The following is a 13,163-nucleotide window of genomic DNA, read 5'->3' as shown; positions in this document are numbered from 1 at the left end:
CATTAATGGGGGTTTATAAAAAAATGGGGGTTTTGCTGTCCCTGCAGTACCTTGAATATCAACATAGTCAGATGCATATTTTCAGTATAACAGATGAGTTAGAAGGCAAATAAGTGGCCAGTGGGATGCAGAATAAAAGAACAAAGCATATGAGTGCTAAGGGCAGGAATATCAGATAATTCTGCCTAGAGATGTGAACTACAGCCAGCAGAACAGAATTAATAGGAATCATTTGCTTATTTACTGTGTGAAGGGGCTAAACAGGGATAAGGAGTTATGTACTATGATGAGACATGAGGGAAGGAGTTAAACTGGGGATTAAGTGTGAAGTGATTAAGTATTAAGACATAGATTATTTTTTAATATAGAAAGTGTTGAATTAAAAACTAAATAGGGAATCCCCTACAGATACCTCAAGCCTAGCTGAAGTAGATCCCTTGGAGGTGAGCCCTTATCCATCCTGGGACAACAATTGAATTGGAAGCATTTAACGGGTATTGTTCAGCAATCCCTAGGGAGCATTGGTGGCTCAGAGGTAAGGAATCGCACTGCCAGCACAAAGTTACAAAATGTGAAGCTACCAGCTGCTCCTGGCAACAGGAGGGACGGGTCCTTGGAGAGGGACATCATGCTTGGGAGGGTGGAGGGACAGCGCAGGAGGGGAAGACCCTCTATGAAATGGATTGATTCGGTGACTGGGGTAATCGGGATGGGTGTGTCGGAGGCGGTGCGGTTGGCGCAGGATAGAGCAGGGTTTAGAGCTGTTGTGCATAGGGTCCCTATGAGTCGGAAACGACTCGATGGCACATAACAACAACAACAACCAGCTGCTCTCGGCAGGAGACAGATGAGTAATCTCCTAACTTCTTCTGTGCAATTTAATGCCTCTGGAACCCCACTGGTGGGGAAGTTACGTGTCAGTTCTGACTCAACAGTACACAACAGCATTCAGCAATCTCAGCATTTTAGTTGCCTGCTCACGTATGGTTATCAATTCACTTCTGAAGGGTTCACTAAATTATAAACAGCCACCAATGTATAGTACTCTGCTCCTCTTGCATTCCACCAGCCCTCCAGAAGCCAACCTTTCTGGATACCATGACTGTATTAATTATTCATTCCCCTCCATACACATCCTGACACCCACCCCAGTATGCTGCACAAGTGTTACTTTTGTGTGCATCTGCCTTCCTCCTTCCAAAGGATGAAGTGAGCTCCTAGGTTTCTTACCAACTCAGTTCTAGAGGGTGGGTTCTATGAAGGGGTGTCAGGGGAATAGGGCTACTATTCAAAGCTTAGGGTGCAGAGCTGCCATGCTGAAGAACAGGACCTTTCAGATGGACTAAGAGAATGGGGCCTCCTAGAGCTGAGACAATTGTCATTCCAGAAAGCCCAAGAGTTGGAGCAGAAACTCAGGATCAAGTGGTCTCCATCTAGTGTCTAGAGAGTATGGCCAACATTCATAGTCTTGGGGGTGAGGCCCTGATAGTCTGAAAAAGAGCAAAGGGAAGATGGTGACAAGGGCCCAGAGAAGAACTAGAAAATTAAATCAAGCAGTAGACAATGTGAGCAATCAGTACCATCCAACAATCAACCCAGGTAGCAAGGGCCAATGAAGTAGCACCAAAAACCCTGGCACTACAGAAAGTGTGGGCATTATTTGAACAGCACCAGGAAGTGCCAAGACCTATATAACTTCAGGCCCCAGAAGGGAAGATCTACTCTCATCTCTTGAGGTTGTTTTTGATTGCCTTCGAGTTGAACACGACTCTACGAACAAAAGGCCTGAAGCCTTTCTACAACTATCGTCATTTATCAAAGTTCATAGAGTTTCCAGAGGCATGTAGTTTAGGAAATGTATGCCAATCCTGCGGTAGACCTACTGAAAAGTCTTCTGAAAGTCCCTCTCTATCTTGTTAAATTTTCCTCTATCTTTAACTGTTTTTCTGCCTATGTGTGTTCTTATTCCACATTTGTAACACTTACCTCTGGAAGCAACCTTTCTAGATGGCGCTTGGTTAATGAACCAGATCCCGGAAACTGCCAGTACTATAACACCTAGAACCCCCTGCTACCCTAGGGAATCATTATTACAGGCAGATAGAGACGCACAGGGGTCTAGGCCTGCCTGCTTCTGCCTTCCAGTTCTGCTCATTCTTAATCTTGGAAACAGTGCTTCTCCCTCACGGTTGATTATTGCTATGCTCACCAGACTATACTACGTGGTAACATTGACAGAACCCAACTATAATGGACTCTAGTCTCTCATGGTTCTCTGCTATCCCATGATCAGGAGCTCTGTCTCAGACGAGAATTTTCTAAATGACAAACATTCCCACTGTAGCCAATTCAAAGCTGTCTAAAGTGTGGCAACACTGAACATGTAATTTGGAAGAGATACATATCAGCACACTCTTACACAGTTCATGGTATAGTATTTTTAGAAAACAGGCATAATCGATATAAATAGCTACAGAAGCTCAAGTAGTAATAAAATATAATGCATGGTGACTTAAATGGGGATATCATAGGGACCTTATAGATCATGGATGGCCAAGAGAACAAATAAATATGTTTGTCTTAGAGAGGGTGAAACCAAATTTCTCCTTAGAGGCTAGGATTTTGAAGCTCTATCTCACATATTTTGGGTGCATGGCAAGGAGAAACCAGTCCTTGGAGAAAGACATCATGCTTGGAAGGATGGAGGGACAGTGCAGGAGAGGAAGACCCTGGATGAGATGGATTGACACCGGAACTGGGTAGATATGTCAGAGTCAGTGAGACTGGCTCAAGATAGGGCAGGTTTCAGAGCCATTGTACATAGAATCACTATGAGTCATAGGCAACTCAATGGCACCTAACAACAACATATTAGGGACCATCACTTCAAATTCCCCAAAGGTCACATCAATCTCTGTAATCTCCCTTGAGTTGTGATATTGTTCTTAATTTAGTATCTTTGTGTGTAAGGGGGTACAAATTCAGTGCTTCCACTTGGCCTTCTCCAGTATTATAACTCTTTATTCAACAGGTCAAAGAACTAATATGGGGATTCGGCCAACTTACAAAGTGTGCCCATGCCAGCTGTGTATTGGAAGATAGCAGACATTACAACTGGAAACTCTTAAGGACCTAAGAGATCCACTGTTATCTGGACATGGAGCAATATGTCATTTACTAGCTTGTCTCTCTATGACCCCACTTTAACATTATCTAACATGGTAATGACTCAGCTACTTTATATGAAGACTAGGTAAATACTCTTCCTACATTCACTCACTGACGTTGAGTCAATTTCAATTCACAAGGAGCCTCCATCGGGTTCTAAGATTAAAATCCTTAATGAAAGAGACTGCCCATCTTTCTCCTGCCCAGCTACCAATGGATTGAAACCACCAGAGACTTGGGGTGTTTGAGTTAGCAACTCAACCCATTATGGACTCCATTTGTTCTTTCTACCCTAGGATTTTACCATTCTGTGTGCTCAAACTGTTCTCTAACTAAAAAAAAAAAAAAAAATTAAATAAAAAGAAGGAAGTTGAAAATTTTAAAAAGTAAGTTCTTAAATAGATTCATCAAAGACTTGAGAGATTATCTAAAGACTTGGAGATAGTAGGGAGGAGAGAGATTGCCCTGTTCACAAAGAGAAGGAGTGGGTGACCATTTTCCTTACCACAGAGATGGTTGATGGCACATGTCCTCACAATATTCTCTCCATTATCTCTCTCTTCATTAGAGCTTAATTAGTTGTCTTAGGGCTGTGGAGCCCCAGGGTCTTAGAAGTAATGAGCTGTTGCTCTCTCTGGGATGGGAATCCTGGAATCCCTCCCTCTAGCTCCCCACCATGTCTCCCTTTTTCACCTCTAGAACCAAAACAAAAGCTAACTTCTCCCCTGCTGAAAGGAATGTTCTTGGCCAAGAGCTCCGCAGCTAAGAGGTACCTCTGGCCTCCCTTGCCCTCCTCTTCCTGGCAGCAAAATAGTGGACTGTGGGTAGTGGTCTGCAACCAGACCACTTGGGTTCAAATATCAACTCTGGTGCTCACTAGCTTAATTGTCTTAGACAAGTTCTTTAACTTCTTTTCACATGATTATTTTTTCTATTTAAAAGAAGATGACAGTACATAGAATTGTTACAAGGGACAATCACAAGTGTGCAGGTAATATTTCACAACAGAACTGATAAAAAGAGAGAGAGAGAATGCTTATTTGCTGTATTTGTCAATTTCCATAGTGTCAATATTCCCTGACACATCTATTTACATTGGGAACTGACTGTAAATGGTTAATAACTAGCTCACAAAATTTCTAAAAATGTAAGAGCAAATATGAGATTTCAACACATCACTTACATATGCAGTGCCTCATAATAAATATGAGTAATCTTTATTATAAGCAGAGACCTCTCGATGAAATGGATTGGCACAGTGACTGAAGCAATTGGGTCAAGTGTGTCAGACATGATGAGGATGGCACAGGACAGGTCTGGATTCAGATCTGTTGTTCACAGGGTCACGATGAGTTGTAATCCACTCGACAGCATCTAACAACAACATTATGAATAGGTATCTAACCACTCACTCAGGGTGCCCATTCCTGTTTAGTTCCATTTGGGTTTCCTCTAATGTCTAAGTCTAAGCTGTTGTCGCTGTTAGCTACCATTGAACTGACCTCTGACTTAGGTCATCCCCCATACACAACAGAAGAGAAAAAACCAACATTACACTATCTCCAAGATCAGTTGCAGATCAGACTGATGTAATCCATAGGAGTTTGAGAGGCTGATTTTCAGAAGTAAATAGGCATAATTTTCCTTAGTCTTCCTTAGCTGAAAGCTGTGCTAAAACCTATTCAACATCGTCACAGCACACAAACAAGAAGGCCCCCACTGACAGACAGGTGGGGGCTGCCCCTGAGGTGCACTACCTGGGCAATATGGGCTCAAACATGGAACACAAGAATTCTAACTCTGAATCATCAAAGACTGATAAGAGGAGGCTAGGCATAAGTTAAGAACTGTATCATCAGAGATCTCTGGAAGCAGAGTATGACGGAGATATTTGTTTGACTGTGGGTAAGTAGAACATTTGTTCTTTGATATGAGACAACAGGTTCCACATATCCTCAATAGCAGGGCAGCAGATTTAGAGTTAAGCAGGGTAGCCTTAGACAAGTTACTTAATCTCTCAGAGACTAATCATTTTCTTGTAAAATTGAAATTATAGCAACTTAACACGGTTGATATGGGCTCCAAGGGTTCTGGGACTTCATAATACCATGCTGGGCACAGAAAGAAGCACTCAACAAATTATTGCTACTAGTAGTAATAGGTAACTGTCACCAGATCGTCCTCAGCTCCTCTGAGCAGATCCCCTTGTCTCCCAGCTCCAAACACAATCCAGGCATCTTGAGCCTCAAGAAATAAGCAAATGCAAAAATGAATGAAAGAATAAGTTGGTCAGGGAAGGGGGGAATTAGGAGAAAGGGGTAAATGAAAACAAGAGTAGAAAACACAGAGCTCAAAAGAGAGGAGGAAAAGTCACTAAGGAATATGTAATCCAAAGACATTCAAAAATAAGGTAGAGAAAGAAAGGGAATGAAATCACAAGAGAAGGGGAAACTTAGAAATGCAGAAAATTGATGAGAAAGATGATGGATAAATAAGGAAAAAATCCTCACATTGCCATCAAATTGGAACCAACTCATAACTGACCCTCCATTGCATTTCTAAAGCTGCAAACTTCAAGGGAGATTTTCCATCTCTCTCCCAAGGAAAAATGGTGTCTTCAAGCTACCAGAGCGGCCAGCCGTTGGGTTAGCCGTACAACTTCCTGCCATACCAGAGTTCCCATACAAGAGCTGACTATTGCTCAGGGTGCTAGCCAAGAAACTTACCTCACAAAGAAGACAATGTGGAGAATGACTGCTTTAGAATGTGTGGGGCTTCTTTTGAGAGTGATAGAATATTTTTAAATGAACACTGCTTTCAAAACCTTATAAGCAAACCAAAAATCACTAAGTTAAATACTTCTAGTGGGTCAATCTAGTGGCATGTAAATGATACCTCAAAGAAATGGTAATGATAAAAAAAATTGAGAATGGCAGTTTATCTGGAAGGAACATTAATGAATCAGCAGTAGCAGAGCTTCTAAGATACTTAAAGTTTGACTCAGTTCCTTAAATGGTTTGATGGGCGTTTGAAGTGTTGGTTTCTTCTTTAAACTATAGAGATTTGTTTTACTCACACATTTGTCTGACTATATAATATTTAAAATGTTTAATATCTCATAAGAGGGAAATGTAACAACAAGAAGGAGTGAAGAGAGAACAAAAGAATAAATTTCTGAAAAAAGAGAGATTCAATGGCAATTACACGTAAGATGAAGAGAGACCCAGTGATGGGGAAATTCTTAGGCCATCCTTTAGGTTGCCTGGGACATCTGGTAGCTGAGTGTTAAGGAGTTGTACCGCCAACCCAAAGGCACCTGGTTTGAATCAACCAGCTACTCCATGGGAGAAAGATGATCAATCTCCTCTCATGCAATTTACTGGCTCTGGAAAATCTGCTGGAGAGTCAGCTATGTGTTGGTTTCAACTCAATGGTACACAACAACAACAACACTAGTTCCCAAGCCACTTTCTGCTAATTGTACCACCTTCTCACTTATGGACATCTCTGTTCCCCTAAATAGCCTTTCTAAGGTCTTCTATGAAGCCTTGGTGGCACAGCAATTAAAGGGCTTAACTGTCAACCAAAATGTTGGTGGTTTTGTTAAGATCAGAACCAACAAGATCAGACAGGCCTACACTAGTATTATTCTGAGCAAGACCAGCAATGGTCCTTCTGAGGGACCCCATGTTGTAAAATGAAATTGGCTCTTGAGATTGCTGTACACTCTGCTATTTCAGTAGCATGGGCCTCATGCCTCCTCAAGTCTCTTCCACCTTTTTTAATTCTTTAACTGGATAAGGGAGGCAGACAAGGGCACTGACTGCATGGTAACTGTCTGAACTCATCAGCTGCACTGTGAGAGAAAAGATATCTGTTTCTATAAATGTTTATAGACTTGAAATTTTATGAGGCAGTTCTATTCTGCTCTAAAGGGTTGCTTTAAGTGATAATCAACTCAACAGCAGATTGAGTTTGGCGGGAAGGTCTTCTAAGAACAGAGAATCTCAAGTCCTTGGCCCCCCAACTGCCAGAGTAGATGCATCCTCTATTCTAGCTAACCTCTGGCCTGCCTTCTGAGCCCCAGTAGATTCTGTCTGTCTTAGAGAAAAATCTAGGTGCCTCCATTAGAAATCCTTCTCTAACATATCCTCCCAAATTGGCCCTCCACTTAGAAGTCTTTTCTCTTGTTCACCAGAATCTTGATATCATTGAGATATTCAGATTTTTGGAGGGTTTTATTTGTTGGTTTTTATAATGTTCTCATGAACACCTCAGTAACTTAAGACATGTATGCGGTCATTCTCTCCTGCTACCTGTAAGCTTTTCTAGGCAGGGACTGAAAATATCGGCCACCTCTCAGTCAGGATATCCGGTTCGACAAACAGACTGCCAATGAGACTGATAGGGTGATATTAATAAATTCTACTTTATTCAAATATATGGCATAGCTCTAGAAACCTGACATCCTGATTTTCTACCCTGCAAAACTGATTAACAGTCTAATTAACCTTTGTTTAGTCCTCAGGCCCTGTTGTATTGTCATGCAAACTATCTTACTGTCTTTTTACTGGGAAAGGAAATTCATCTTTCTTGGACTAGTATTTATCTTTTCTAATTGCATTTTTCTCAGTCATATGTAAACTGTACCTCAAGTTACCTGTTTACTAGTGACTGTATGTAAAGTACTCTTCTGAATGTATCTGTGAACTAGCAATAGTAATATGGTAAATAGATTAACACCTAACCCAAGAACACAAACCAACAGCCATTCTTAGATAAGGAGGCTGTTTTGGAAAGAATTCTCCCAGTTCTCCCCAATGTGCAATAAAGTGCTTTGTGTACCACAATTCATCTGTCTTTTTGTCAAGTGGCTTATTAGGGAAAGATCCTCTTGTGTTTATCAAGAAAACCAAGACAACCTGAACAGATCCCTCCATGAAGGAAAATGTTGGCAAAAAGGAAAATCTCTAGTAGATAAATCATTCTATCTCTGATAAGTTTTCTGGCAAATAAAGAACTAGAAAATAAATGGGATAGAAAAAGTTTTTAAAAATTTAAAATTTAAAAATTGTTGTTATGTGCCATCGAGTCCACTATGACCCTATGCACAAGAGCTCTGAATCCTGTTCTGTCGTGAGCCAATCTCTCTGTCTCTGGCACATCTGCCCTTATATCACAGTTATTGTGTCAATTTATTTCATCTGAGGTCTTCCTCTCCTGTGCTGTCCCATGACCCTTCCAAGCATGATATCCTTCTCCAAAGGCTGTTTCCTCTTGGCTACATATATAAATAATTTAAAATCAGAAAAATTCTCTAACAAATACATTAAGGGCAATGCAATATTTAGAATAGTTTTCAAAACACTTTGCCAGCAAGTCAATTCTTACTCATAGTGAATCTATAAGGTTACATTACACAAAAAGTTATTGAACTACTGTTAGTTAATATAAATGGTACACTGGCTTCCTTTACTTTGAATCAATACCTTTCATTTTACAGCACATGCTTGGTGAGTCCTTAAAAAATATGAGGGCATCTGACAGTTTTCCTCTTTCTCCAGGGTCTAAAGGAAGAGGCCATGGTCAACCAGAGTTCCCCTACAAGCTTCCTCCTCCTGGGCTTTTCTGAACATCCAAGACTTGAGAAGATCCTCTTCATGGTTGTCTTGACTTCCTACCTCCTGACCCTGGTGGGAAACACGCTCATCATTCTGCTGTCCGTCCTAGACCCCCGACTCCATTCTCCAATGTATTTTTTCCTCTCCAACCTCTCCTTCCTGGATCTCTGTTTCACCACAAGCTTTGTCCCCCAGATGCTGTTCAACCTCTGGGGTCCAAAGACCATCAGCTTCCTTGGCTGCTCTGTTCAGCTCTTTATCTTCATGTCCCTGGGGACCACTGAGTGCATCCTCCTGACAGTGATGGCCTTTGACCGCTATGTGGCTGTCTGCCAGCCCCTCCACTATGCCACCATCATCCACCCTCGCTTGTGTAAGCAGCTGACAGCGGTGGCCTGGGTGATAGGTCTGGTTCAATCAACCATCCAGACTCCACCTACCCTCCGCCTGCCCTTCTGCCCCCACCGGCAGATAGATGATTTCTTATGTGAAGTCCCAGCTCTAATTCAACTCTCTTGTGGAGACACCACGTACAATGAGATTCAGATGGCTGTTGCCAGTGTCTTCATTGTGGTTGTGCCCCTCTCTCTCATTCTTATCTCTTATGGTGCCATTGCCCGGGCAGTGATGAAGATTAACTCTGCAAATGGAAGGAGAAAGGCTGTTGGGACCTGCTCATCCCATCTCATGGTTGTCCTTATTTTCTACAGCTCAGTCATTGCTGTCTATCTCCAGCCTAAAAATCCCTACGCCCATGAGAGGGGCAAGTTCTTTGGTCTCTTCTATGCAGTGGGCACTCCTTCACTCAACCCTCTCATCTACACGCTGAGGAACAAGGAGGTAAAGAGGGCATTCATGAGGCTGCTGGGGAAGGATGGTGACCCCAGATAGAGATGAAGGCTATCTCCATAACGTGCTTTAAAAGAGTTTACATGCCTTTGGTGGTAAGTGTACCTTCTCCACCTGCCTGCCTTCTACACACTCATCATACCCCAGCAAAAAATGATTAGTGCATGTGTATATATGTGTATGTGTGTGTATGCGTGCATGCGTGTGTGTGTGTGTGTGTGTGTGTGTGTGTGTGTGTGTGTGTGTTAGACATAGAAATTACAGATTGAAGATAAAAGGAGGTTATTGATGCTGGTTGCCATCAAGTCAACCCCACAAGTCATGGCAGCTCTATGAACAATGGTCTAAGATCCATAGGATTTTCACAGGCTGATTGTTTTGTAATAGATTTCCAGCCTTTCTTCCTAATCTTAGGATAGAAGCTTACTGATAGCTGCTCTGTCTCATAGCAACACACCACTGATAAACAAGTGTGGAGTTAAGGGTTTATTCCAAATGGCTTTTTTAGCCATTGCCTGACTTTGCCACATAGACGGGCAGGAATATGCAAATAGGGTATGTTAGCCTATCAGCAAAGGGATTGGCCAGACTTTCCATAACCAGTAGCAGAAGGAGGATCTTCTCCATCAGGAAAAGAGCAAGTAAGAGGGCCTGTGGGAACTTCAGCCACAGCAGAGAACCAGAGACCTGACATGAGATGGGACTTTGGGAATGCTACATCATTGGAACCAGAGCTAAGAGCCTTTTCAAGCTTGTTGGATAACTGCAGGTGGACAGCCATAATTCTAAGGACTGAAAGTTTTATAACACTGGCCTAAAACCACGAGGCTCAAGGCTGAGGTACCTGTGAGCACGTTTCTGAAGCTGCCCTGACTGTTTTCTACTACTAACCTGGATTACAACCTTTTGACTTCACCAATATGGTTCTGCGTGGTCTGTGAGCTAACGACGCATCAGACTTTTGATCTGGTAAAGCAGTAAGATTGGTGTTGAGAGAAGTAGAAAGAGTTGCGGGAGCATGAGAAACATGTCTGACCTAATGTGAATTGGTTCTGTGCTACTGATTCTATTGAAGGGGAAGTTCCTCTTTATGAAGTTGGTAAAGGTCAAATGTGGCCATTCCCACATGACCCCTGCTCTTTTCACAACAAGTGATGGCAACAATTGAGGATCAAAGACCAGAAGTCAAACCCAGGTCTCCTGCATGGAAGGCAAGATTATAGTTAATGTTATAAAACTTAATGTATATGAATGATTGAATGAAAATCAATTTTTTTAAAAAAAATAATAATCATATCACTGAATTCCAGCTTCTCTAATAATTTACTCAGCATGCAAATTAAATAGTATGGAGAAAGGATACAATTCTTATGTATATATTTCCTAAGTATACCTTCCCTTGCTCTGTTTGCACACAATATAGTCTCCTGGTCTAGGTATAGGTTTCACATAAGCACAATTAAGTACTCTGGGATTCCCATTCTTCTCAATGTTATCTATAATTTGTTATGACCCATATATTCAAATGCCTTTGCACAATCAATAAAACACAAGTAGACATTCTTCTGGTATTCTTTGCTTTCAGACAGGATCCATCTGACATCAGTAATGATATCACTGGTACCACAGCCTCCTCTAAATCCAGCTTGACCATCTGTGAGTTATCTATGTACTGTTCTAGCCATTTTTTAGGATCTTCAGCAGTATTTTGCTTGTATGTGATATTAATGAGATTGTTCAATAATTTCCACATTCTGTTGGATAGCCTTCCTTGGGAATGGGAACAAATACAATAAAAAAAGAATGTGTTTTTCTACAACCAGGAGCAGATAAAATAGATGAATGGGACCTTCTAAGAATCAAACCCCTATGCACATCCAAAAACTTCTCCTACAGGGTAAAAAGGGAAGACACAGACAGGGAAAAAGTATTTGGTAATAATATGTCAGATAAGGGACTTATATCTAGAACTTATAAAATTCTTGAGCACCACAACAAGATTAAGGTAAACAATCCAATTGAAAAATGGGCACAGAATATGAACAGACACTTCACCAAAGACAACATTCAGATTGCCAACAAATACATGAAGAAATGTTCAAAATCCCTACCTCTAAGAGAGATACAAATATAAACAACTATGAGATATCATCTCACCCCAGTCAGAATAGCAAAATTTAACAGAACAGCAAGCAACAAATGCTGGTGAGGTTGTGGAGAAACTGGAACCCTTATTCACTGTTGGTGGAAGTGTAAAATGGTACAACCACTGTAGAAGGCAGTATGGCAGTTTCTCAAAAATTTGCAAATAGAGATACCATTTGACCCAGCAATTCCACTACTGGGAATATACACCAAAGAGACCATAACTGACAACCAAGCAGATATATGCATACCCACGTTTATCGTAGCTTTGTTCACCATAGCCAGGAGTTGGAAACAACCTAAGTGCCCATCAACAAACGAATGGATAGAGAAGCTGTGGTATATTCACACAATAGAATACTATGCAGCACTGAAAAACAAAGAACTCATGAAATATTATGCAAAATGGGTGACTCTGGAGGACATTATGCTGAGTGAGATATCTCAGTCACAAAAGGACAAATACTGAATAATGCCACTGTTCTAAAACAGGACTGCCATTGAGGGTTGGAGGAAAACTACAAAAAGAGGGGCTAAATAATGAGCACTGCATTGGAAGAGATGAGGGAAGGAATTATTTAAAAGAAATATATGATTAAGCATTATTTGCACAACAACAGTTGCATAGCAAAGTGGACTAGGGTGGGGGAAGGGGGGAAATTGTTCAACAATGAATGAATTTTTTTAAAGAGAAAAGAGAATTGATGGTGGGGGAGGGAGGGAAATGTGCAACAATGAATGAATGGAAATACAAGTTTTCTGTAACTTTCTTTAAAATCACAATAAAAATATATTTCAAAAAGAACAAACAGATATGTCACGGAGAAAGTGCAACCAGACTACTCCTTGGAGCAAAAGATGATGAAACTTCGTCTCATATACGCTTTTCTGAGGAAAGCGACACCATGCTTGGAAAGGTGGAGGGACAGCATAGGAGAGGAAGACCCTCAACAGATGGATCGACACAGTGGCTTCAGCAATGGGCTCAAGTGTGTTAGAGATTGTGAGGATGGCACAGGACAGGACGGGGTTCAGATTTGTTGTTCAGAGATTTGCTATGAGTCATACTGGACTTGATAACACCTAACAACAACCACCACTGTGTAAACACCATCTCAATCAAACTTAAGAGTTCCACTTTTTTTTCCCATTCTTTTTTTAACCATTCTTCACTTCAATGACTGTGTCCCTAATTTTATCACTCTCATTTCTAATTCTTTTGTCATATCGTCACGACTTCTTTGTCTTCATTTAATCACTACTATATTCTTTGTTTTTTCCCCTCAAATCCACTTCCACTTACCTATTCGTCTACTGCTTTTCGTTCTCAAACTGTTTTATCCCTTTAGGTAGCAGCAATAGTGAGAGGAAACTAAAATC

The 13,163-nt window shown here is 41.2% G+C and overlaps 1 protein-coding gene across 1 annotated transcript; it reads left to right on the top strand.

Moving 5' to 3' along the window:
• Positions 1-8,750: 8,750 nt before the first annotated feature.
• On the top strand, positions 8,751-9,680 carry LOC102844400 (olfactory receptor 2H2-like). The gene has a single exon (XM_006896286.1). It carries the CDS (start codon positions 8,751-8,753, stop codon positions 9,678-9,680), a length of 930 nt encoding a protein of 309 aa, XP_006896348.1.
• The last annotated feature ends 3,483 nt before the right edge of the window (positions 9,681-13,163 follow it).

The sequence above is a fragment of the Elephantulus edwardii genome, unplaced genomic scaffold, assembly GCF_000299155.1.
Source record: "Elephantulus edwardii isolate Elephantulus edwardi_28Jun2011 unplaced genomic scaffold, EleEdw1.0 scaffold00184, whole genome shotgun sequence".
Taxonomy (NCBI): Eukaryota; Metazoa; Chordata; class Mammalia; order Macroscelidea; family Macroscelididae; genus Elephantulus; species Elephantulus edwardii.
This window is presented reverse-complemented; position numbering and strand designations above follow the sequence as displayed.

Excerpts from the sequence above, each read along its gene's own strand:
- LOC102844400 (XM_006896286.1), top strand. The coding sequence starts at position 8,751 with ATGGTCAACCAGAGTTCCCCTACAAGCTTCCTCCTCCTGGGCTTTTCT.